Below are 22,746 nucleotides of genomic sequence, written 5' to 3'. Positions count from 1 at the left end.
CATGACTTAGGCCTTTAAAAAACTGTATCGAGGTAAAAAAAAGAAAATTGTTTAATGCAAGCCGAAAATTGTTTCATGCAGGCTGGATCACATTTCTACAAATGTGATCCAAGGTAAAAAAAAGAAAATTGTTTCATGGAGGCTGGATCGCATTTCTACAAATGTGATCCGAGGTATAAAGCATCCGCCTTAAAGATGGATGCAAATAGTTGGCCATCTAAAAACAATTAAAATTAAGTGTCTAAATGCTTTTTTTAATAAAATTATTATTTGTAATTTTCAAAATTTATTTCTATCTTCATATTCATGCCTTTATGTTAAAAATTACATATCTGTAAAAATTAAATCCAAAAATCTTTCGCAAAAATAGATTTTTAACAGGTGACTGGTTTCTACATCGACTCGTAAAAACCCTGTGCTAAAAAAAAAAAAAAAAAAAAAAAAAAAAAAAAGACACTTTGGGTTTTCAAGAGACGCGAGATCATCTCTTTCTTATTGATCAACGAGCAGCAAACAAATCCTTGGTTCTCTCAAAACAAACCACAACAGGGCAGAGAGATAAGGTGGGGAAGGACCCAACCCTGCTCAGCGCCACAATTTCAGTTTCCCTTCCTTCTAATTTTAGAAAATAATAAACGTCATCCGCTCCTCAACCTTACCTATATCATCACCTCCATGCGAATTCTCTCCACCCCTTTCTACGACTCTTAAGATTCTCTCTCCTTACTCCATCAAGAGGATGCAGACGGACTGCAACCAGCGTCTGGCACGAATTGCAGCTCATCTCCATCCTCCTGGCCTCCAGGTTCTGATTCATCTCCTCCAATTTCTCTCTTTAATCTCCTTTCTTTAATTTACACACGGACACACACTCTCTCTCTACACTGAGATGTGGATTCCCTCTCTTCTATCTTCTGCAAATGTGGGTGTTTTTTTATGTAAACTGCATATGACTTCTCTCTGTCTTATTCATCTGAAGATGTTGCTGAATGTGAATTCAAAGATGGCTCTCTCTCTCTCTCTCTCTCTCTCTCTCTCTCTCTTTCTCGCGCCTACTAAGAATGAGAATGTTGGGTTTGTATTTAAAGATGGGGGAACGCTCTGGACTTCGACGATCAGAGTGCCGAGCAAAAGGTGGTGCTCCTGGTTTCAAGGTTGCTGTTTTGGGGGCGGCGGGTGGTATTGGGCAACCCCTTGCAATGCTGATGAAGATGAATCCTCTTGTCTCTGTTCTCCATCTTTACGATGTCGTTAATTCGCCTGGTGTAACTGCTGATGTCAGTCACATGGACACTTCAGCTGTTGTAAGTATATTGTGCCCCTGTGAGAGGAAGTGATTATGAGATTGTTTGAATTTCAAAGGTTTTGAATCATTTCATTTGTACACCATGCCAGAAAACAAATTTGGGGTTTCCTGCTGTTTTAAGGTCTTGATAAGTAAGCCATGCCCTTTTGTGAGAGAAAATATTTTTGGGTTGTGTAAGTTTAGAAGATTTTGAATCACGTGATTTGAAAGCAGTAGCTTCTATTGAGAGAGAAGAGAAATATAGGGCTGTCCAATTTTGTTGGTCTTGCAGTAGGGCTTCTATTGAGAAAGAACAATTTTTAGGTCGCCTGTGTATTGAAGGTTTTGATATGTTAGCCATACCCTATGATGGGAGAAGAGAAATTTAGGGCTGTCCGCGTTTTGGTCGTCTTGATAAGCCTTGAACTCTAAGGTCATACTGGGTTTTATGAATTGATAGATTACTATGAATTGGCCCTGCTCTAGTGGGAGAAAATCATTTTCAGTTATCTGAATTTGGTTGTTCTTGATAAGTAACCAAGTTCTGTAGTGACAAATTTCATTTTGGGTTTACTGAATTTTGAAGGTGTTTATTATTTCACTAGCGAAAGGATACATTCTGGGTTGTTTGAATTTTCAATGTTCTCATAAGTAAGCCGTGCACACTAGTGAGAGAATTTCGTTTTTGGTTTTCTGAATTTTAAAGGCTTTTAAAACTATGCCATGTACCATCAAGAGAGATTTATTCACAGTTGTCTAGGTTTCTGAGTTTTGATAAGTCTCTCTCCCTCGTGAGAGAAAGAGCTTTCTGGGTGCCCAAATTTTCAAGGTCTTGTTTTTCATAATTTCTGATTTTTGATGGGTTTTCTTCCTCTTGTCTTTGGGTATCAGGTGCGTGGTTTTTTAGGAAAAGAGCAATTGGAGAATGCTCTTACTGGAATGGACCTGGTTATAATTCCAGCTGGTGTTCCAAGAAAACCTGGAATGACCAGAGATGATTTATTCAACATAAATGCGGGGATTGTGAAGACCCTTTGTGAAGGGATTGTAAACTGCTGTCCCAATGCAATTGTGAACTTGATCAGCAACCCAGTGAATTCCACTGTCCCTATTGCAGCTGAGGTTTTCAAGAAAGCTGGTACTTTTGATCCTAAGCGTTTGTTGGGGGTGACGATGCTGGATGTAGTGAGGGCAAATACCTTTGTGGTGAGTGCTTTCTCTTTCATCTTTGTATCACTATATCTTCACTTAACTATTTAGACGGCACATGGGTCTCCATTTTAGTGTGGTAGTCTGTGATGGAATTGGGTCTAAGAGGACCGACAAGAGTATCGATTTTCTGGAGCCACTTTCTGTCACAAAATTTCTGCTGTGAAATCCATGATGATTTTAGGGAACTCTGAACATTGGCAGTTGGCCTATTTATTTGATTCTTTGTTGGTAACTTGATAGAATGTCTGGTTTGTATTGGGGTTTTATAGGCCGAAGTTTTGGGAGTTGATCCTAAAGACGTCGATGTTCCAGTTGTGGGTGGACATGCAGGGGTGACGATTTTACCTCTTCTATCTCAGGTTTGATGCAATCAATATCACTTTACTTTCTTTTTTGTGTTCTCTATTCCTTTTTGTAAATGCTTCTGGCAGTTTGGTGGCCAATCTCTTGATCGTATATGTGGGTTATGGGTTTAGAGTGATGAAGTTGATATCTGTGATTTAGGTCAAACCCCAATACACATTTACTGCTGATGAAGTTCGATACTTGACAGACCGAATTCAGAATGGTGGAACGGAAGTTGTGGAGGTAATGAATCATAGATTTTTGCAATTTAATCAATATGAGACTGAATGAGAATGACCACTTCAGTTTTAAGTGTTAACTTGCAACTTATTTGGCATTTTTCCAATTTGCACTTATTTATAATTGGTTTTTTAACTCTGAAATAAAATATGGCTTGGGCAGTACTCAGGTACTTTTTATAGGTTGTAATGACTTTGGCAGCATTGATCTCTAAGTTATCAATCAAATGTTGAGCCATAATTTTTCAGTAATCTATTTGGGGTGGGAAACTTTGCATCTACATGATGCATATGAAAATTCAAAATGCCCATCTTCTATATCCAGGGTATTTATGGCTGACATATTCTTTCATCTAGAATAGCTTGCTGTGATAGGGAGTGAAGACATGTCTATTCCAGTCTTATCCCCCTCTCTGGCGTGCTTCGGTGCTATGCCGTGCGTGGGGATTCTCGGCTCTGCACCGTCGTGCCAAATCTAAAAACCGAACATCAAGAAAGGGGGCAATCCTTATTTATTCTTGACATATTCTATATCCAGGGTATTTATGGTTGACATATTCTTTCATATAGAATAACTTGCTGCGATAGGGAGTGAAGACATGTAGAATCATATAAAAAATGAGAACGAAGTGTTGCACATTGTGTTTGACTTATGTTTAATGGAAAATATAAGTATGTGATATCATCTAATGGAAAATGCGTGCGTGTGTGATCACAATTCACAAATATATAGAACTTCTTGTGCCTGATTTTTGATTTGTATGATTGACTGAACTTGGTGAAGTGGTGATTGACACTCCTCTTGTTTTGTACCACTCATTGACTTGGGCAAGCCATTGACTTGACCAACCCACGGACATCTCGACTTTTGCCAGCCATTTCCCATTAAACCAGCTGAGTTGCCAAAGAAAATTGGTAGAACATGCACTTCATTATTTTTTTAGCCAGGTTTTATAATCACTACTCTTTGATATTTGTTTTTACAAATTTGTACAACCATCTTCCTTTAGGATTTGTTTAGGTTTAGGGAAACTGAATGTTCAAACCGTATACTAGCCAAACAGGTCCCTGAGTCCAAGGTTTGTTGCACATCTGGAATAGTCTTATCGCTATTCTCACATATTTTTGTGTTAAATCTTGTAAGGAAAGATCAACATAGAAACTACCTCCCTATTTGCCTTTTTTTCTTTGATTAATTTCTGTGCGCTTATTTGTGGATCTTAACCTAGGCGTCATTATCTGAAATGCACCTATTTGCATGAATGATTCTGGCACTTTTTGATTCATTACTAGTCCATTGTGACATCTTTTTAGACAATCTCTTAAGACTCTACAGAACTATCATTGGCATATCGTTTTTAAACATTGGAGTGGTTTTCTTCTATAATTATGTGAAAAAGCTACTTATTTAGCTGTTGTTTTTGCAGTTCTGCGACTAGATTGATGCTGTTGGAATTTGCTAATTTAAGATGTTCATATGGGCTAACTTTTTATGGATTAGTCCTTTACTCTATGATCTTGATGATTTCCATGATATCTAAACAAATTGTTGTATATGCATTTTTATGTATGTAGTTTAGTCGAAGAAATTAATAAAGTTATACACCATGCATCTGGTTTTTACTTTGCTGCTGAGTTTGCTTAAAAAATATAAAAAATGTGCAAGTTGTAATGGGGCATAAAATAACTCACTTTTTTTCCACATTATGATATTCTCAAACTGCAAGGAAATCGGAGTGTGCAACTAGTGATATTACTGAAGCTCAATCTTGATAGGAGTGTGAAAATGGAATGCTACCTTATCAATGAGGGAGCCGCCTTACAAATTGAACCAAAAGGGCCAGGTATCCTATGCAAGTGTTATATCATTGTCCTTTTTCTAGGGAAATAAATGTCGAGGCCCATGACCATTACCTTCACCTATTTGAGGCCTACAAGAGGTTATATTGAGGAATGTGGAGATGATGAACTTGTAGTTGCTACAGATGTGGTTTTAAGCAAACATCACCGTATCATGTCACAATAAACAAATGAAGATTGTTAAAGCCTTGAGATGGGGCTTGGCCCTGATAGAAGTGAGAATTTTCCATGACCAAGGTTAACTATGTTATCACCCATATGATTTTGGTCACATTTAGATGATTGAATCAAATTGTTAACCACTTACTAAATTTTGGCATTACACTGGGTGCCTTTGTTACATGGTTTTTGCTTCTAGTCACATCTTAAAACTTGTGCCTGCGATACTTAAAGTTCAAACCAAGACTCCAAAAGAATCTCATGTAATAGTAAGCCTCCAACTATAAGCCATATTGGATCCAAATTAAGAGAATTTAATCGTCAGTTACCCACTCAAGGCAGTAGGTACATGATAAATGTGGGGCCATTTCTGTTGTATTCATATTGCATCAGGTTTTTAACATTACAGGTGAAGCAGTCTGAGAACTGGTAAAGACATCCAATAAAATAACTGCTACATGCAATAGGGCTAGTTTTTCCCTTTCCAAGAAGGTAGTTTGACATTGTGGTACAAGGACCTGAATGGATTGAAGGTTCCTAACAATTTGAACTAGAGTCTGGCCTTCTGCTGATTCAATCCATCATCCTATCCCTAAAGCTAAGGACTCTAGCAAGAATGAGTGGCTTCCTAGTCCAACCATTCATTTATTGTTCTGAAGTGATTTCACATGTCTGAACCCTTTTTCTGTAGTTCGGACTGGTGAAAAGCAAAATTTCTTTCTCCTCCAGCCATTTTTAGATCCTATTTCTATGATAGTTTTCTATATCAATATCCTTCATATTTTCTGTGTTTTTCTATTTTTACTTTATCATTCCAATTGGTTGACCCTTTGTGGCTTGGCCTTTTATTATACATTGAATGGGGTTTATTGCCAGCTACACCTCCCATAGCTTCTCAAACGTCAATGTGGAAAAATTGGAAATGTAGCCAGGCCCAACGAAGGGTCCCATGAATGAAAGACCCTCACATCTGGGTCAACCATCAAGAGAAGAGCGTACAGGCCCTAGTGAGAAATATGAATTCTCGGTTATGTGTGAGTTCCCTGGATGGGTATCTAGTTTTCTGGCTTAGTGGGTGCCAAAGAGAGGTGCTATGGGCTCACCTGGCATTAGGATGCTCCTTACACACTAATAACATAGTTGCCTTCATGTGTCATCCAAAAACAGTGGCTTATAAGAGACTAGTGAGAAGCATGTGCTTTGCACGTGATTGAAAAGCATCGACTATCGAATGAAAAAATATAAACTATTTAGATGCAAAATGTAAGACACAAATGTATAAAACAATAATATTTACATTAATTTACGAACAAGAAAATTATCTAATTTTGTGAAGTAGAAATGCTAATTCTTCCTTATGAAGTTAAAGTAAAGTTTAAAAGCATGAAAAATTGAAATTAAAAATATAAAATTTCTTAAACATTCTTAAGAATTACTCGTAAGTTTAGGAATTTATGATTAGAAATAAAATTAAATAATGGGAAATAAAAAACAAAAGCTATTATATAAGACTATGATAGAGGGAAGCCTTCTCTTCTTTCCCTCACCAAGTTGAATTTCTTAAATATATTTTCCTATAGGGAGTGAATCTTGTGTTGCTTTAAAAGGTGTTCGTGTGTGTATGTTGAATGACTTGATAGCCTGAATAATAACCAGTACCCAGAGGAACACAATTAACCGACAATCTTTTTATTGCTTATAATAAAGCAAGTACATGGTGGAGATGTTTGCTCCTTGTTCGGTATAGCCCTCTTAGACCTCCAGTTTATAGAATACCGGGCATGCGTTTGCACTTTAGGATGGAATGATGGATGATGGTATCGAACCCTAGCAAGGGCAACCCTCAAGTCGGCCGAAGAACCTTGCTTCCCAGAGCAACCAAAATATACTCAAGACCTGCCTAATCCTCTCCCACTCTTGAGGTTAGGGGCCAAAAGTGAAAAGTTCTAAAGTTTGGGGTGTTTGGAAGTTTCAAGTTCTTTGGGAATTGAACTTTCTGAAGTTTCAAGTTCTTTGGGAATTGAACTTTCTTAAATTTTAGGCTTCCTAGGAGTTAGGCCTGGAGTGAGAAGTTCTTGGGAGTTTTAGGTTCTTTTGGGACTTGAGGCAGAATTTTGGGGATTTTGGGAAGATGCAAGGGTAAATTGGGTAGGCTTAGGGGTAATTTAGAGAATTGGGTACACTTTCTCTCTCTAAGGTTGGCTCTTAGTCTCAATTGTCCAACCCTTAAAAATGAGGGTTAAGAGGGTTTTTGTAGACATGGGTGGAATATTAAGATTTGGGTGGAATATAAAGTTCTTGGGCCATTTAGATTTGGTTGTAGTTTCTATAAGGTTGCAACCTTAAACAATCCATTTAAGGTGCACATCCAAATTTTATCATAACATGTAATTTTGTTGTAAAAATTCTTAGAATTATCTTAAAATTTATTTTCATTTCTAATTAGAAAATTTTAAAAGATGGTTAAAATCAGGTATATCTATGAACATATGAAAATCTTGAAAATGGACGGTATAGATAATGTGTTGCAAGATGCATTATTTCTGGGACTCAAAAATTATTTTTTTTCATATTCATACATCTTGATGTCGAGATGATCAATTAGAGTTTTCAACATTAAAACAACCTTTGTGATAGATTTTTGAGGTGCATCTGCAGTTCTACATTTTAAGGTTGCAACCTTATATAAACTTTTTCCTTTAGATTTAGATATCTTAAGGAGTCTTTGTAAATTGGCCTTAGATCAATATTGTGCAAGGATGGCTGAGCTTTGTCATGCCATATCTTGGTCTTCTGGCCTTGATTTGGCCTGATTGTTTGGAGGGTAACCTCGGGCTGCCTTGGATTAAAAATTGAATTGTCATATTACCATTTTGGGCTAGTTTAACCAAAGCTTGACCGTGCCTCCATCTGGACCATCTGATTGCTGATTTGGGCATGATTGGCTGGGATCTTACTCATTTTTAAGCAGGGAGGTTCCTTTCTTCATATTACGGGGATTCTTCATCTTAGGATTTATTATGAACCTGCTTTTTAACCAAAGCTTGACCAAAGCTTTCTCATTTTTCATCTTAGGATTTCTCATTTTGGGCTAGTTTAACCAAAGCTTGACTGTGCCTCCATCTGGACCGCTTGATTGCTGATTTGGGCATGATTGGCTGGGATCTTTCTCATTTTTTTAGCAAGGAGGTTCCTTTCTTCATATTACGGGGATTTTTCATCTTAGGATTTATTATGATCCTGATTTTTAACCAAAGCATTATCATTTTTCATCTTAGGATTTCTCATTGTGGGCTAGTTTCACTAAAGCTTGACCGTGCCTCCATCTGTACCGTCTGATTGCTGATTTCGGCATGATTGACTGGGATCTTTCTCATTTTTTAGTAGGGAGGTTCCTTTCTTCGTATTACGGGGATTTTTCATCTTGAGATTTATTATGAACCTGCTCTTTATCCGCTGTAGCCATTTTGATGGCTCCTGTAGTATTCCAGTTGTTCCTGTAGTATTCCAGTTGTTATCGTGCCAGGAATTTATTTGGCTAGGCATCACATCCTTTTGAGTCTGGTATTATTATATTTGAGACAAAGTATCCCAAAACAAATCTCTATATACATCAACACGTAAAAGAAACAACCACCCTTAACATGATGATCAGTTTGGAGAGAGAAACTAAATTGGAAATCTTATCTCTCTCTATCTACCTAAAAGGATCCTAAAATATCTAACCTAGAAGGAATCCTAAAATCTTAACTTAAAAGATTTCCTAAAATCTCCCTATCCTAAAATCTCTAACTAAAATGTGGAAGTTCTCTCGCTCTCTTTATTTCTCCCTTAATCTTCTTTCTCCACATCATATTAGAGAATCTCTCTCTTGCAGAAGGCAAATCTCTTTCTTTCTTCAACCCCCTCCGCGCCCCATGTTAGGAATCTCTCTCTCTCTCTCTTTGTCCCACACACACATTTTAGGGTCCTTTTTCTCCCCATGTCAGTAAACACTCACTCTCTACATTTAAGAAATTCTCTCCCCCACATATTTTTGTCTCCTTGATTTTTGGATTCCCCCTCTCCCCTAAATATATATAATGTATATCCAAATCGCCCTCTTCATCGCTCTCCCTAAAAGTGAAAGGAAACATGACTTACATCTACTATTGAGGTATTCCTATTTGAAAATTACTCACATTCTCTCTAGCAATAGGGTCCGTTTTTTTTCTTGTGACTTGAGTCCACCCCTTAGGCTTAATAATGTAGTATAAATATCATATATATTGCATAGTGAAATTCTCCTCATTATTTTGTTTTCCTTTTTGAATCTTATGAACTTTTATACCTTAAATTATTTATGATTTTATATTGTCAAAGCCTAATTTTCAGTAATTCAACTTCATGAATAGATGAATAATATTGGTTTCCCAACACCTTACCATTAAATTTTTTCAATAATGTAATTTATGTAAGATACCATGGAGTCTATATTTCATTGAACTTTTAATTTTCTAAAATTGATGTAAAACTGATTTTTATTTATTTATTATTACGAATTTCAATTGATGTATTATTATTATGTGGAAGTTTCTACATAAATAGGATGCTGGCTCTAAGAACTTTTATAATTTTAGTTACATTTTGTTATGGTTAAGTATTTTCTTTTGAACACAAGTTGGAAGCTTTGTTTAGTATATTGGTATTTTAATAAATATTAAATTTAAAATAATGATTATTAATTTTTTTAGGAATAACTTTTATATATTCTAATTTTAAAATTTCAAATATTATAGAAGGTGACGCCTTATTTCCCATAACCCATAGGATACCATCTTTGTTTCTCTTTCTGAATTTTTATGAGTTTTATATTTTAAATTATTTATGTTTATGATTTATTAAGTGTATAATATGGTTTTTTATTCTCAAAGGCAATTTTTCATATAATTCCACTTCATGTAATTAAAGTTTGTTAAATGGGTTTCTCTTACTAAATATGAGACATAGGCATATAGACATAAGATACACATGAAGGAGATGAGGAAAACGGATATTTAAACGAAATGATAATGAATTTAATATGAGACATTGGCATATAGACATAAGATACACATGAAGGAGATGAGGAAAACGGATATTTAAACGAAATGATAATGAATTTAATCAAGTTCATATTTTTTGCTTTTAATTTTAAATTCTAAGGAGAAATTAATGGTATTTATAGGGGGTTTTTTGTGTTGTAATCTAGTGGGGAAGAAAAACATTTGGGTAGAGGAAAATCAGCCATATCTTTATTTTAATTCCTTAACTAATTTATAAAATCTTAAGAAAATAACCATAAATCCTAAACAGCTGTGAGAGTCACGTGGGCCTAAGATAGGGAAATTTTGGAAAGCCTCTCTCTTCCCCTAGGATTCTCGATTCTCTCCATACTTCACTTCCCCCCCCCCCCCCCCCCCCCCCCCACCCCCGTCCCCCATGCATTACTTTTAGTTCTCTCCCTAAGTTGGTCTAAGGTGGGGGAAATTTTGGAAATCATATCTCTAAACCAACTCAATAATAAAATAACATTAGGAGAAACATTAATATTATCTTTTACAATCAAGAAGCATTAATATTGTTAATATCAATGTGTAGCAAACTACATACAATACAATGCGTTGTAGGGAGAATGGAAAATTGAATATTTTGTTTTTAATCTTAGAGAAATGCTTGATATTTAATTTTAAATAATGTATATGTTTTATTTTTCTAATTTATTGAAATATAGAAGATAATGCTGGAGAAAATAAAATATAAAAATGTCATAACTAACTGCGTATCCTAAAGTCATGGTTTAGATATAAACGAAATGACATATATAATGTAAATAAATATAGTAAAGTATATTGTATATATTTCTAAAAACTATTGGAATTTGTAATAAAAATCTAAAATAAGCAAAATGTTAAATAAATAAGTATTGTAATATTCATAAACCAACACATAACTCTCTCCCATACTATCTTATATAGTCTAATAAAGCATAAAAAATATGACTAATAGAAAGAAATTGAAAAAAATAAAACAAGAGACAATCCTAGTATTCTATATTTCATATTATAAAAATGAACATTTGAAAGTTTAAATTCTAAAAAAAAAGAGATATAAAAATTTAAATTGTAAACAATGGTAATTAGAAAATGAGATATTTTTTAAATAACATCCTGGTGCCATGTTATTTGCAGATGATATAGTTTTGATCGATGAGACCCAAAACGGCGTCAACACAAAGTTAGTACTTTGTAGGGATGCTCTAGAATCTAAAGGTTCGAAAATTAGCCGGACGAGGACCGAGTATATAGGGACGAGAAAGTAGTTAAGATTGACTGCTAGGAGCGCACTTTTGATATCTTGGGTCGATAATCCAAGAAAATGGAGAGATTGGGGAAGATGTCACAAATAGGATTAGAGTTGGGTGGCCAAAATGGAGATGTGCAACCTGAATTTTATATGATTGCTGCATACCAATGAAGCTGAAAGGCAAGTTCTATCGGACAACTTTGAGACCAGCTTTGCTCTATGAGCAGAATGTTGGGCACTGAAAAAATAATAGACCCATAAAATGAGTATAGCGGAGATGAGGATGTTGAGATGGATGAGTGACAAGACAATAAGAGATAGAATTTGAAATAAACACATTCAAGAAAATTTAGGTATGACACCAATAGGGGATAAGATGAGAGAGTAGATTTAAGTTGGTTGGCCATGTATGGCACAGACCCAGTACAACACCTATTAGGATGTGCGTATTAGTTCAAGTGGAAAGCTCAAAAAGGGCAAGGGGTCGGCCCAAAAGGACATGGGTGGAAGTATTGAGAAAAAATATAAGGACTTATGGCCTCACTGAGGTTATGACCCTTAATAGAGTAGAAGGACGAATCAGGTAGTCTAGCCGACCCCAATTAGTTGGGAAAAGGCTCTAACGATGATGATGATGATGATTATGATGACTTTTTAAATAATATAAATAGAAAACTATAACAACAAATTATTTGACACAAATTAAAAAAAATAGGAAAATGACGTATATATCTGTTATATTTACCATTATTACGAAAATACCTTAACACATATATCTGATTTTCAACTTCATAATAATATTTTAAAAAAAAAGACAAAACTGCTCATTTTCGCTTTTTCAAAAACCGAAATTTTTAAAATTTTTGTTTTTTCAAAAACCAAAAATTCACTTAATTTGATTTTTGAAAAACGGAAATTATGTATCGTTCCATGACAACTAAAACCCCTTTTCCCGCTGTTTTCTCCTCATCGGCTGCTATTTTTTTCTAGTGAGTGAGAGATCAACCACCTAGCTGCTCAAACTGATGAGGAGTTTTGGCTCTTTGAAAAGATGGATGAAGAGAGAAGGCAGAGAGAATTACAAGTCAAGGTTAGTGGAAGATCATGAAGTGCCTGAATGGGCCTTCTCAGTCGCCAAGGTAGAGAAAACCAAGGCCGAAGCTGAAAATAACAATGTTACGGAAAAGAGAAAACGTAAAGAGGTTGTTTATGTCGATTCTCTAAGTGGTTTGCAGTGGATGAAGACTAACTCATCTCAATTTACTAAGAAAATCAAGAGAAAAGAGCAAACCCCAAATGGGTCTATGCTACTAGAGAGAGAAAATAATAGTCCCTCTATGGATTTAAGCATAGAAGAAGGGAATGCATCAGATTTAATGGCGGGAAGTGAAGATATGGTGAATGAGATGGTCGATTCTAATTTTAAGTTTCCGGAAAAACTTAAATTTAATGTGGCCAAAACTGATGAAGATGAGAGCGAAAATGGTGTTGTTAGCAATGGCTGGAATGGGGAGATTCTCACATGGAGCAGCCACACGAGGAAGAGGTCAAGCCATGGCCACCTAAATGGTAATGGGAGAGGGGGTCGATGGGATCCTGAGTTTCTTTTATTGAGGAGATGGTGTCAATCCCAAATGGGAAAAAAATGGCAACGGATGAGAGAAAACCGAGGGAAAAGGGGTTTTAGTTGTCGAGAAACGATATATAATTTTGGTTTTTCAAAAACCGAAGTAAGTGAATTTTCGGTCTTTGAAAAACCGAAAGTTTAAAGATTTCGGTTTTTGAAAAACCAAAAATGGGCAGTTCCGTCTTTTCTAAAAGAAATTGTTAGGAAGTTTAAAACACAGATATATTTGTAATAACGGAAACTTAGAGGTAGTTCCGTAATAACGGAATATATAACGGATATATACATAATTTTCCCTAAAAATCTTGAAAGTCGTATTTTGTACAAAATAATAATATACTGTATTGTATTTATTTTATTTGCAGATTTAGCTTATTTTGAATGGATTTTGCAATTTTATAAAAGACCCCCAAAATATTACCCATGAATGTATTAAAACATATAGAACTCTAATATTTCTTTTTTTTTTAGTTTTTTTACTTATAATATTTTAATATAGTTACTTTCACTTGTATAGGCTTTTACAATTAAAATATGTGAAAGCCCTTAGGTAATTCCAAATCCAAAAAAACAAGAAAGAACTTTGTTTGTCGCATTTTTTTCTTTTGGTACTTTTGGTTTTTAATTTGCGACTTGCAAGGGCTACTATATTTTGTAGAAGCAATTAAAAAAGGCATGAACCATAATTGCAAAAGGAAAACAAAAATATGCTTTGAGCATTTTTTTGGACTTTTACCTTTTATTTATTTTTCAATTTCGGTTTGGAAAATGCAAGAAAGGAAAACTGAAAAAATGTTCAAAATAGAAAAAAACATGAATAAGAAAAGAAGACAGTGCATTAATTTGTTTTTTTGAATTTCCTATTTTTAATATTTCTTTTGAGTTTGCTCCCAAGATTCAAAGTTTCGTATTTTTTTCCTTATTTACTATAATATTTACTTTAGAAAATATAATAATAATTGAAATAAATTATGTTTTTTCATGTTTGAATTATTTTTTTGTTAAATCAGAAAAAACTCAAAAAATATGTGAAACAATAATAAAAAAATATAAAAATCTTTTAATAACCTTTAAAATAACAATATTTGATTCCTTTAAAATTGGAAAGGAAAAATTCCTTACCTCAAGGTTCATAGAGGTTGGAGAGGAGAGGAGGTGAGAGAGAGAGAGCTTCCTCTTTTGTTCTTTAAGAAAGAGATACTTTCTAACTTATCTTAAGATATATTTAGGTTATGCTTTCCTCTCTCTCCTTTTATCTATCTCACTACTAATATTCTTATATGAGTATCTCCCTTATATTTCTCTTTAACAATCTTCTTTAATTTTCTCTCTACAACATCTCTCTCTCACATCTTCCTCTCTCTCTGCTCTTGGCCCTCAAAGATCATGCCTCTCTCTCTCTTTGCTTCTCCCTCAAAGATCATGGGTCTCTCTCCCCTTCCCCCTCAACGATCATGTTTTTCTCCCCCCTACCCCCTTAAAGAACATGTCTCTCTCTCTTTCTCGTCTCCCCTTCCCCTCTCCTCTCTCTCTCTGTGTTTTTTAAGGATTACTTGCCCTAAACCTTCGCTTAATAATGTAGTCATTTCTTATTGTTGCGATATGTGTCCACCCCTTAAACCTTCGTTTAATAATGTAGTATAGTTAATGCTTCAATTTGTGAGCTGATGAAATTGCTTTCTACTTTTCCAAAATTTATATGGAAGGCTTATCTTCTAATTTCAAACATGATCTGTTGGGTTTTATAGCAGTGTTTGTTTGTGTGTATATTGCTGCAAAATATAGGCACTTAACAGAATTTATGCTTTGGCAGAGAACAAATGGATGGAAATGGGCATTCTCGGTGGTGCTTGCTCTAAGGCTTTATAGACATGCACTTTAGATATGTTAATCACTAGTTTTATTTGATTTGTCAGAGCTGCTATAGTGTAGCAAAATGAATGAGATAGGTTTCCTTTCACCTCACTGAGTTTGAGAAGATTTTTAGATAGCATAATGTGAAAATCACAACCATCTGATTTAGGGTTTGGAGTGGGAGTTCTAATTAGGTCAGGATTTAGGAGTTCTAAAGGGTTTTAAGTTTCCTACTATTTAACAGCAAGGTTTTGAGGGTATAGGCCTTCTGGTTCCAAGGTTAATGTAGGCTAGGTTTGAATACAACTAAATGGCAATAGCCTAATATGTCCACTTGTAGCCACTTGTAGAGTTATAACCCCCTGCATCTGTAGTTGCTTGATCCAAGCAATGTTTATATTTCGCTTGGTCCAAGCAATATTTATATTTCTTAAAAAATTCATAGCTTTCAAAATTAAGATCTAGATCATTTATAAATTAGGAAACTTGTTCCTTCACGAAATATGGAATGTACCAATCTTCTAAACTCTTCGAAAAAAATAGGTAACTAAGTCCAACTACTTGTTTGGAAAGAAGAAACTTGCTAACAAGAAAAAGGACTAACCTAAACCTAATTAATACCAAATTTTATCGTTGAACTATTTGCTCTACTTCAAAAAATGATATGATGCCTGAATTAGGAAAATTCCATAGAATTCAGGGTGCAGATCTTGAGTCTTGGATCACATCCCAAACGGACATGATTGAATCACCTTAACACTACTAGAAATGTCGAGAATGTCTTTAGAGAAGTATTGAATCTTTTAAAGTTGGAGTTTACAAAATTAGGGCCTCTTTTTTAGTCAAGAGCTGATCCCTAATTCACTTAACAATTACAGGCTGTAAAATTAACTAATTTATGACAGAAATAGTAATATGCTACCAATCATTGGAGAAACATGATCTTGGAGCTCACTGTAGATAGGAATTTGCAAATCTTTTAATTTGAATTGCAAGGATCAACTTGTCTTTTTTTGAATAACATAAATCTTTCTTCCAAGGACGCTTGCAATATGCAGTATACAAAAACCGTGGCTTTTAGGGTGAGAAAAGCTCCCCAAAGAACTACTCTTTTGTGATTTATCGAAAGATCGATAAAGTTTTGATTTTTGCAATTTCTTTCCCAAAACAAAGGCTGTTGTGGGTAGAGATTTAGAGCTTCTAGTAGTTGATTTTGAGGACTTTTGGCGACCCAATAGATGATGTTTGCACCGACATCGATTTGATTTTGATATTTTTAAAATATTATCATATTTGAAAGACGGTTTTGATTTTATTTTTATCAACATATTCTGTTGCGAATCATGTGTTTTTTTCTTTTACCTTTTTTTTCTTTTACGATATATTTATATGTTTGGTTGATGACTTGATGTATTTGTTTTTTTATTTTCCTTGTTGACTTTGTGTATGGTTTCTAGTCTGGACTTCTAGTTTCCTACAATGATATTTGGGATTTCAAGCATTTTAATGTCTTACAAGTTAGAATCTCTTGAGGCTTGTATGTGTAAATTTGTTATGTGATTGTACTATTATATTTTTGTCTATTTCACAAGGAGTTTGGGGCTCGAAAATTACCCTAAAAACTCCCTAGACTTAAAACCATTCCCTAAGAACTCCCCTATATTTTTTGTTTGGGGCACGGGGTTCAATTTTGGGGAGGGCATCCTGTCTCTGGGCACCCCAATCCGTATTTTTGAACATTGGACATGTATGATCGTGGTGACCACATGTCATCATGGTAACTATAGTTAGATGTGTCATAATGGTGACCTCATATATAGACATGTGTCATCATGGTGACCACAGGTCGTAATGGTGACAATATCTCATCATGGTAATCGCATGTATATAGAGATATGTCATCATGGTGACTACATGTGAAGAAAGCAATGTAATTAAGATCTGATTGGACGTGCCATTTTAGATTGATAATTGGTGATCTGGTACTCTGGTCAGTTGCAGGGTCCCAAATTGGTGAGGGAAGTTAACCAATTTGAACCAAGTGATTTAGACCTGTCAAACCAATTTGACCGAATTTTTAATTTTCAGACCAGTCTGACTAGTGAACTTGCCAATTTAGACGAGATCGATCTTGGTTTTGATGACCGGTTCGATTGTCATAACACTGGAAAAAAGTCCGTACTACACTCTTGCCTTCTTCAAAACAAGTATGGTGTTATGTACCATCATGTGAATTTCAAATCAAATATGGGATTTGCTATGGTTTACATCCCATAAAGTTCTATAGGTTAATTTTTCTAAGGCTGTAAAATGAGTAGGGTACTTTTGTCATTAGGAAGGGTATTGTTGATATTTTCACTAAAAGACAAAGGTAATATGGATTAAAAATCTAGGTACTTTAGTACTATAAATATCATTCTCTTCTAGTAAATATTTTAAAAATTCCTTCTCGAGATGACAAATATGCCCTTTGTCTTTTAATAAGAATATGACCAATACCCTTCCCAATGATAAAAATACCCTTACTTATTTTATAGTCATGGAATAAAGAAAGGGGTGCTTAAAGTATTCTTTTCATAATTTACACTCCTTTTCTAAATATAACCTATTGGATTTGATAATGTGTGAACCATAGATAAACCCTTCAAATAATATTTAAATTTGACATTTTGGATGATCTTTCCATGCAATTCAAAATCCTAGTTCAAATAAACATGAAGTCGTAAAACTTTTCTTTTCCAGACCAAATTAAAGCATGAGGCAGAAGAGTTATCCACCAAAATTCTCATTACCTGAAAACTATAGAGGAGTACAGGCTTAGATACAATGCAATAGGCCAAGTGCAATGTTAAAAGATATAGAAATATGCTAAAATTGTCTTTTTAGGCACATGACATCCATGCATCATTTAGAAGGGAAGAGGTGGGATTTTAAGGTCTAACTACTTTCATAGCAATAATGTATCTATAGAATGAGTGTAGCTGAGATGAAGATGTTGAGATGGATGAGTGCTAAGGCAAGAAAGGATAGAATGCAAATTGAATATATACACAAGAACTTAGGAGTGACTCCAATCAGTGAGAAGATGAGGACAAGTAGACTTAGGTTGGCTGGCATGTGCAGCGTGGACCTAATACAACACAGGTTGGTATGGGTGATTTGATTCATGTGGAAGGCTCTAAAGGGGAAGGCTCAAAAGGACATGGGTGGAGGTAGTGAGAAAATATATGGTGACTTATGGTCTGAATGAGGGTATGGCCTTTGATAGAGAAGAATGGCGGAACAGGATTCATGTAGCTGATCCCCAATAATTGGGATAAGGCTCCGATGACGATGATGATGATGAACTACTTTCATGGCAACGTTTTTAAAAAATAAGGGTTAAGCAAAAGCAACCAAGTTTTCTTGAGTGTTAGACACGCTCTACTATCCTTGACCACAGTAACATTCACTGTTTTCAATATGTCTCTAGATATTGCAGGACTCATATTCTCCAAGGCTGATTCAGTGATCAAGCACCTTTGAAACTGCCCTCATCATCAGGCCAAATACATGCTCATCGCCCTTGCCATCATACTATCGCGACTATTATTATGGTTTCTTGCTACTATATGGTTGCATAAAACAACTTGGACACCCAAAAAATAAAATAGGTTGAATGAAATGATTTTGGGCATATATGGTTGAGATGAGGTTCGGATGATGATGATGATGATGATGAGGAGGAGGAGGATGATCCTTCAAATTTTTGTGTGTTCTCATCTTGGCTTTCATTCCTAAAAAGCTAATTTTTCTATTTGTTTCTGCCCTGATTTTCCATTAGAGAATAAAATACTTTGCTAGTGTGACCATAGTTTGCTTGAAAAGTCAGAATAACGGGTCATGTTCTATTCATATTTGCATTATTACCTGCAAGTTGGTGTAACAATTTCTCCAAGACATGCCTTCTAGATAATGGTTGACTCGAGTTCTTTTCTTTTGGAAATAGAACTGACTAAACCATGCATGTCTCTGCATTTGATATTCTCATTATTTACTTTAGGAAATTTATGTGATAGTTGCTGTGAAAAGGATATGCGTTATATATGTTTAGAATTTATTTTAGTTCGTAATAATAATTATGGGTTGTGGGATTGGGCACTGGGTTGAATGGTTTTGGTGCTGACAGTAGGAACACCACATCCCGGGCTCAGGCACCATCACAACCTACCTAAAAGAATATTGATTCTGGATTAGATATCCCTCTGTTTTTTTTTTAGTAACGGTTAACTACTAGATATCCCGCTTTTACTCTATTAAAATGTTTAAGATTATTAATGAACACGTTTCTGGGAGGTGTCTCATAATCACAGTTGTAAGATTGATAATTTTCGTTTTCATCGCAGGCAAAAGCTGGTGCTGGTTCAGCAACACTCTCAATGGTTGGTCGTCTTACTTTTATTTAGCTCCCTTAGTTCAATTCGCTCACCACTCCTGAAAGCTAACCATATAAATTTGGGATTGAATAAACAGGCTTTTGCTGCTGCAAAGTTCGCTGATACATGCTTGCGGGGCTTGCGTGGGGATGCTGGCATTGTGGAGTGTGCATTTGTTGCCTCTCAAGTACGATAACATGTCAATTATTTTTTCTTTTAAAATCATCCATCTTTGTCAAATGATGTAAAAATTTGATCTTTCACAGGTAACAGAGCTTCCCTTCTTTGCTTCGAAAGTGCGACTTGGCCGAGGAGGAGCTGAGGAGATCTACCCACTTGGCCCTCTAAACGATTATGAAAGGTTTGTGACCATATGTGTCCATATGTAAAAGGAAAGTATAATATAATCTAATTGGGCCGTGACTCTCTGAAGGATGGACTCTGGTGGATAAGAGTGAGACTCAATAGTGGTCCTGCACTGACTCCATCGCCGTCCATCATTTAATTGGAGGATTATTAACCCATTGGTCTTTATATTTACATTGTCCATTGGATTGGAGTAGACTTTCCCTACATTTGTTTACTCTTCTGCATCTTGAGCTTAGTTCATTCATGAAACTGCTTTTTCTGATCATTGCAGATCTGGTTTGGAGAAAGCCAAGAAAGAGCTGGCATCAAGCATTGAGAAAGGCATTTCCTTTGTTAGGAAATAATATGGCAAGATCTCTCCAGTACACTCCCTCTCATTCCCTTGTACATCCTCTTAGCTTTAGACCATTATATAAATCCAAGTTTCTGAGGGAAATAACTTACACTTCATGTGGCTGTTAACATTCAGAAATCATGGTTAAAAGAAAAGTATCCCATGTTAGGTGCTAGAGGGCCTTTTTATGTATTCTTTCACAAGTTTTTGGATATGAAATGATATTGAATAAAAATATACATGGTTCATGATTTGGGCATTACAATCTGTGAAGTGGATTGTTGAAAAGTAATTGCTACGTGTATCATCAGTGGATGAAAGTGCTGGCCTATGCTCGGGGGTATTTAACGCTTGGACTTTGGACCTTCTGACATGTTTAAATTGTGGGTTTGGACCGTTTTAGGGGAAAAATGTGTTTTTCCAACGTGTACTGCTTATTGACAAGGAAGATGCTTGAACTGCTTGAAATTGCACAATATTTCGACAAGGAACTGAGAAGCAGTCACGAAATGTTGACAGTAATGGCATGAAGAAAATTGTCATCTGTGTTTTCATTATTATAAGTTACTGGAATTACTACTTACGTGGATATAACCTTGTTTGGGTGATGAATGGTAAATCTGAAGCTGCGTAAAAAGACTGAAAGTCGGTATGAGTTTGAAAAGATTTACTAGAAAATGAAATGCTAGGGAAAACAGTGGAAAGAGTTTTTTTTTGGGTTAGTGGAAAGAATTTAATAATGAAGCAGTAACACTTGAGACCACTTTATGGGAAGGGTACTTTTTATGTTTTGAATTTAGTGAAAGTAGGATTCCTAACAGAGGTGGTTAAAAATATCAACTATTTGAACTTAGAATCTTGAAGGCAAATACTCGGAGGATAATAAACCACATGAAATTATGACATCATGGGAAACCCGTGTTTAAATAGCCTGATATAAGCTAGGAACTAGGGATGGCAATGACTCAACCTGGATCTGGATCTGGGTATGAGTCCAAGAATTGGATCCGGCAGGTCTAGTTCCAAATATTGGACCTGAATACTATTTGGATCCGGTTCCGGGTCGGGTCTATGTGGATCCAACCTGTATAGTGTTATTATATAAATAATATTTAATATATAATATTTTAATAGTATTTAATTAATATTTCAATAAATATAATTATAATATTTATATAAATGTGTGGTTTTTATAAGGTTGCAACCTTAAACAATCAATTAAGGTGCACTTCCAAATTTTATATAACATGTAATTTTGGTTAAAAAATTATTAGGATTATCTTAAAATCAACTTTCATATCTAATTATAAAATTTTAAACTCCAAAAAAAGTAAAAATCAAGTAGATCTATAACATATGGAAATCTTGAAAAGGGATGGTCTTGATAATGTATTACAATATGCACTATTTTTGGGAATCAAAATCTTTATTCTTTTCATATTCATACGTCTTGATGTCGAGATGATCAATTAGAGATTTTTTCAACATTAAAACAACTTTTTTTGATGGATTTTTTAAGTGCATATGTAATTCTACATTTTAAAGTTGTAACCTCATATAAACTTTTTCCTTTAAATGACATATGTATATATTTAATATAACATTTAAATATATATATTTTTGTTTTGGGTTGGGTTCGGGTTTGGGTCCAGTCAGGTCTAGGTCCAGGCCTGATAACTTTGGATTATTGGGAACTCTCCCAAGGGCCAGGTTGGTCGGTTCGGCAAGTCAGGCCAATTCCCACTTAAATGGAATTAGAAGATCCAAGAAAAATGCGTAAAAATAAAAAACAATGTACAATGTCAGGATATTAAAAAAAATCATAAAAACGTTATGGTATTGATGAAAATTAAAAATCTTATAGATCCAATGAATCAACTTGCTTCTCTCCGACAAATTGATTTTAGAAATCTAAACACCCAAGAACCATATATCGCATAACAAATTTGGAAAGGGTAAACAGAAACCAAGAGAAACAAGCATAGGAAATTTAAAACCACAACTACAAACTACAATCCAAGAACCACACACAAATATATATTCACCTTAATCGGATTTCATCCACTGGCAATCATCCACTGGCAACCAACAACGACATGATTTTATTGTCGTTGAAAAAATTAGAAGAATAGGTAAATACAAGGTTTACCTTGGTAGAACCATTGATTTCATTTCCCTTTCCACTGCCACAAAAAACCAATACTTCCATTGTTGACTTCTTCACCATGGATCCACTTACAATAAAAAATGCCGATGAAACCACCCAAAATAGGATACAACGGTAGTTAGGGTTTAGCCCAAAACCCCTGATATAAACCTCACAAGAGCTCTCCCTTACAACATGTACTCTCTCTCTATAAAATAATGGTAGTATGCTATCATAAATGGTATTTTCTAGTTGATAGAAAAACCTTCACACAAAGACACAATACTGAATTGGAGGTGATTTTTCATTAGTATTACAATAATTTCCATCTTGATGCAAAATTAAATACTTTTTCGTGTTGTCGACCTTTATTGAAAAGATTTATTAATTTCTCCTCTCTTGCCTCTGTGATGGAATTTTTACAAATATTTTACTTCTATATTGTTCCAACTTACATCCTTGTATCTATCTAACTTCGCCATTCACTTTTTTCTTTACTGAAAGATAAAATCTTAGTTATTTTTCTCTCTTAGAGACTCATCTCTTTCTTAAAGATCCCTTCTTATGATCCCAAATG

At 35.0% G+C, this 22,746-nt stretch overlaps 1 protein-coding gene across 1 annotated transcript; it reads left to right on the top strand.

The window, feature by feature from the left end:
- Window positions 1-523: 523 nt before the first annotated feature.
- On the top strand, window positions 524-20,282 carry LOC18442455 (malate dehydrogenase, glyoxysomal). The gene is made up of 9 exons (XM_006852670.4): window positions 524-805; window positions 1,089-1,304; window positions 2,177-2,491; window positions 2,767-2,856; window positions 3,002-3,085; window positions 19,291-19,326; window positions 19,418-19,507; window positions 19,587-19,681; window positions 19,961-20,282. Exons 1-9 carry the CDS (start codon window positions 740-742, stop codon window positions 20,031-20,033), a joined length of 1,065 nt encoding a protein of 354 aa, XP_006852732.1. The 5' UTR covers window positions 524-739; the 3' UTR covers window positions 20,034-20,282.
- Window positions 20,283-22,746: the final 2,464 nt, after the last annotated feature.

Source organism: Amborella trichopoda, chromosome 13 (assembly GCF_054954075.1).
Source record: "Amborella trichopoda isolate Santa Cruz 75 chromosome 13, AtrichopodaSantaCruz75HAP2 v2.0, whole genome shotgun sequence".
Classification (NCBI taxonomy): Eukaryota; Viridiplantae; Streptophyta; class Magnoliopsida; order Amborellales; family Amborellaceae; genus Amborella; species Amborella trichopoda.
This window is presented reverse-complemented; position numbering and strand designations above follow the sequence as displayed.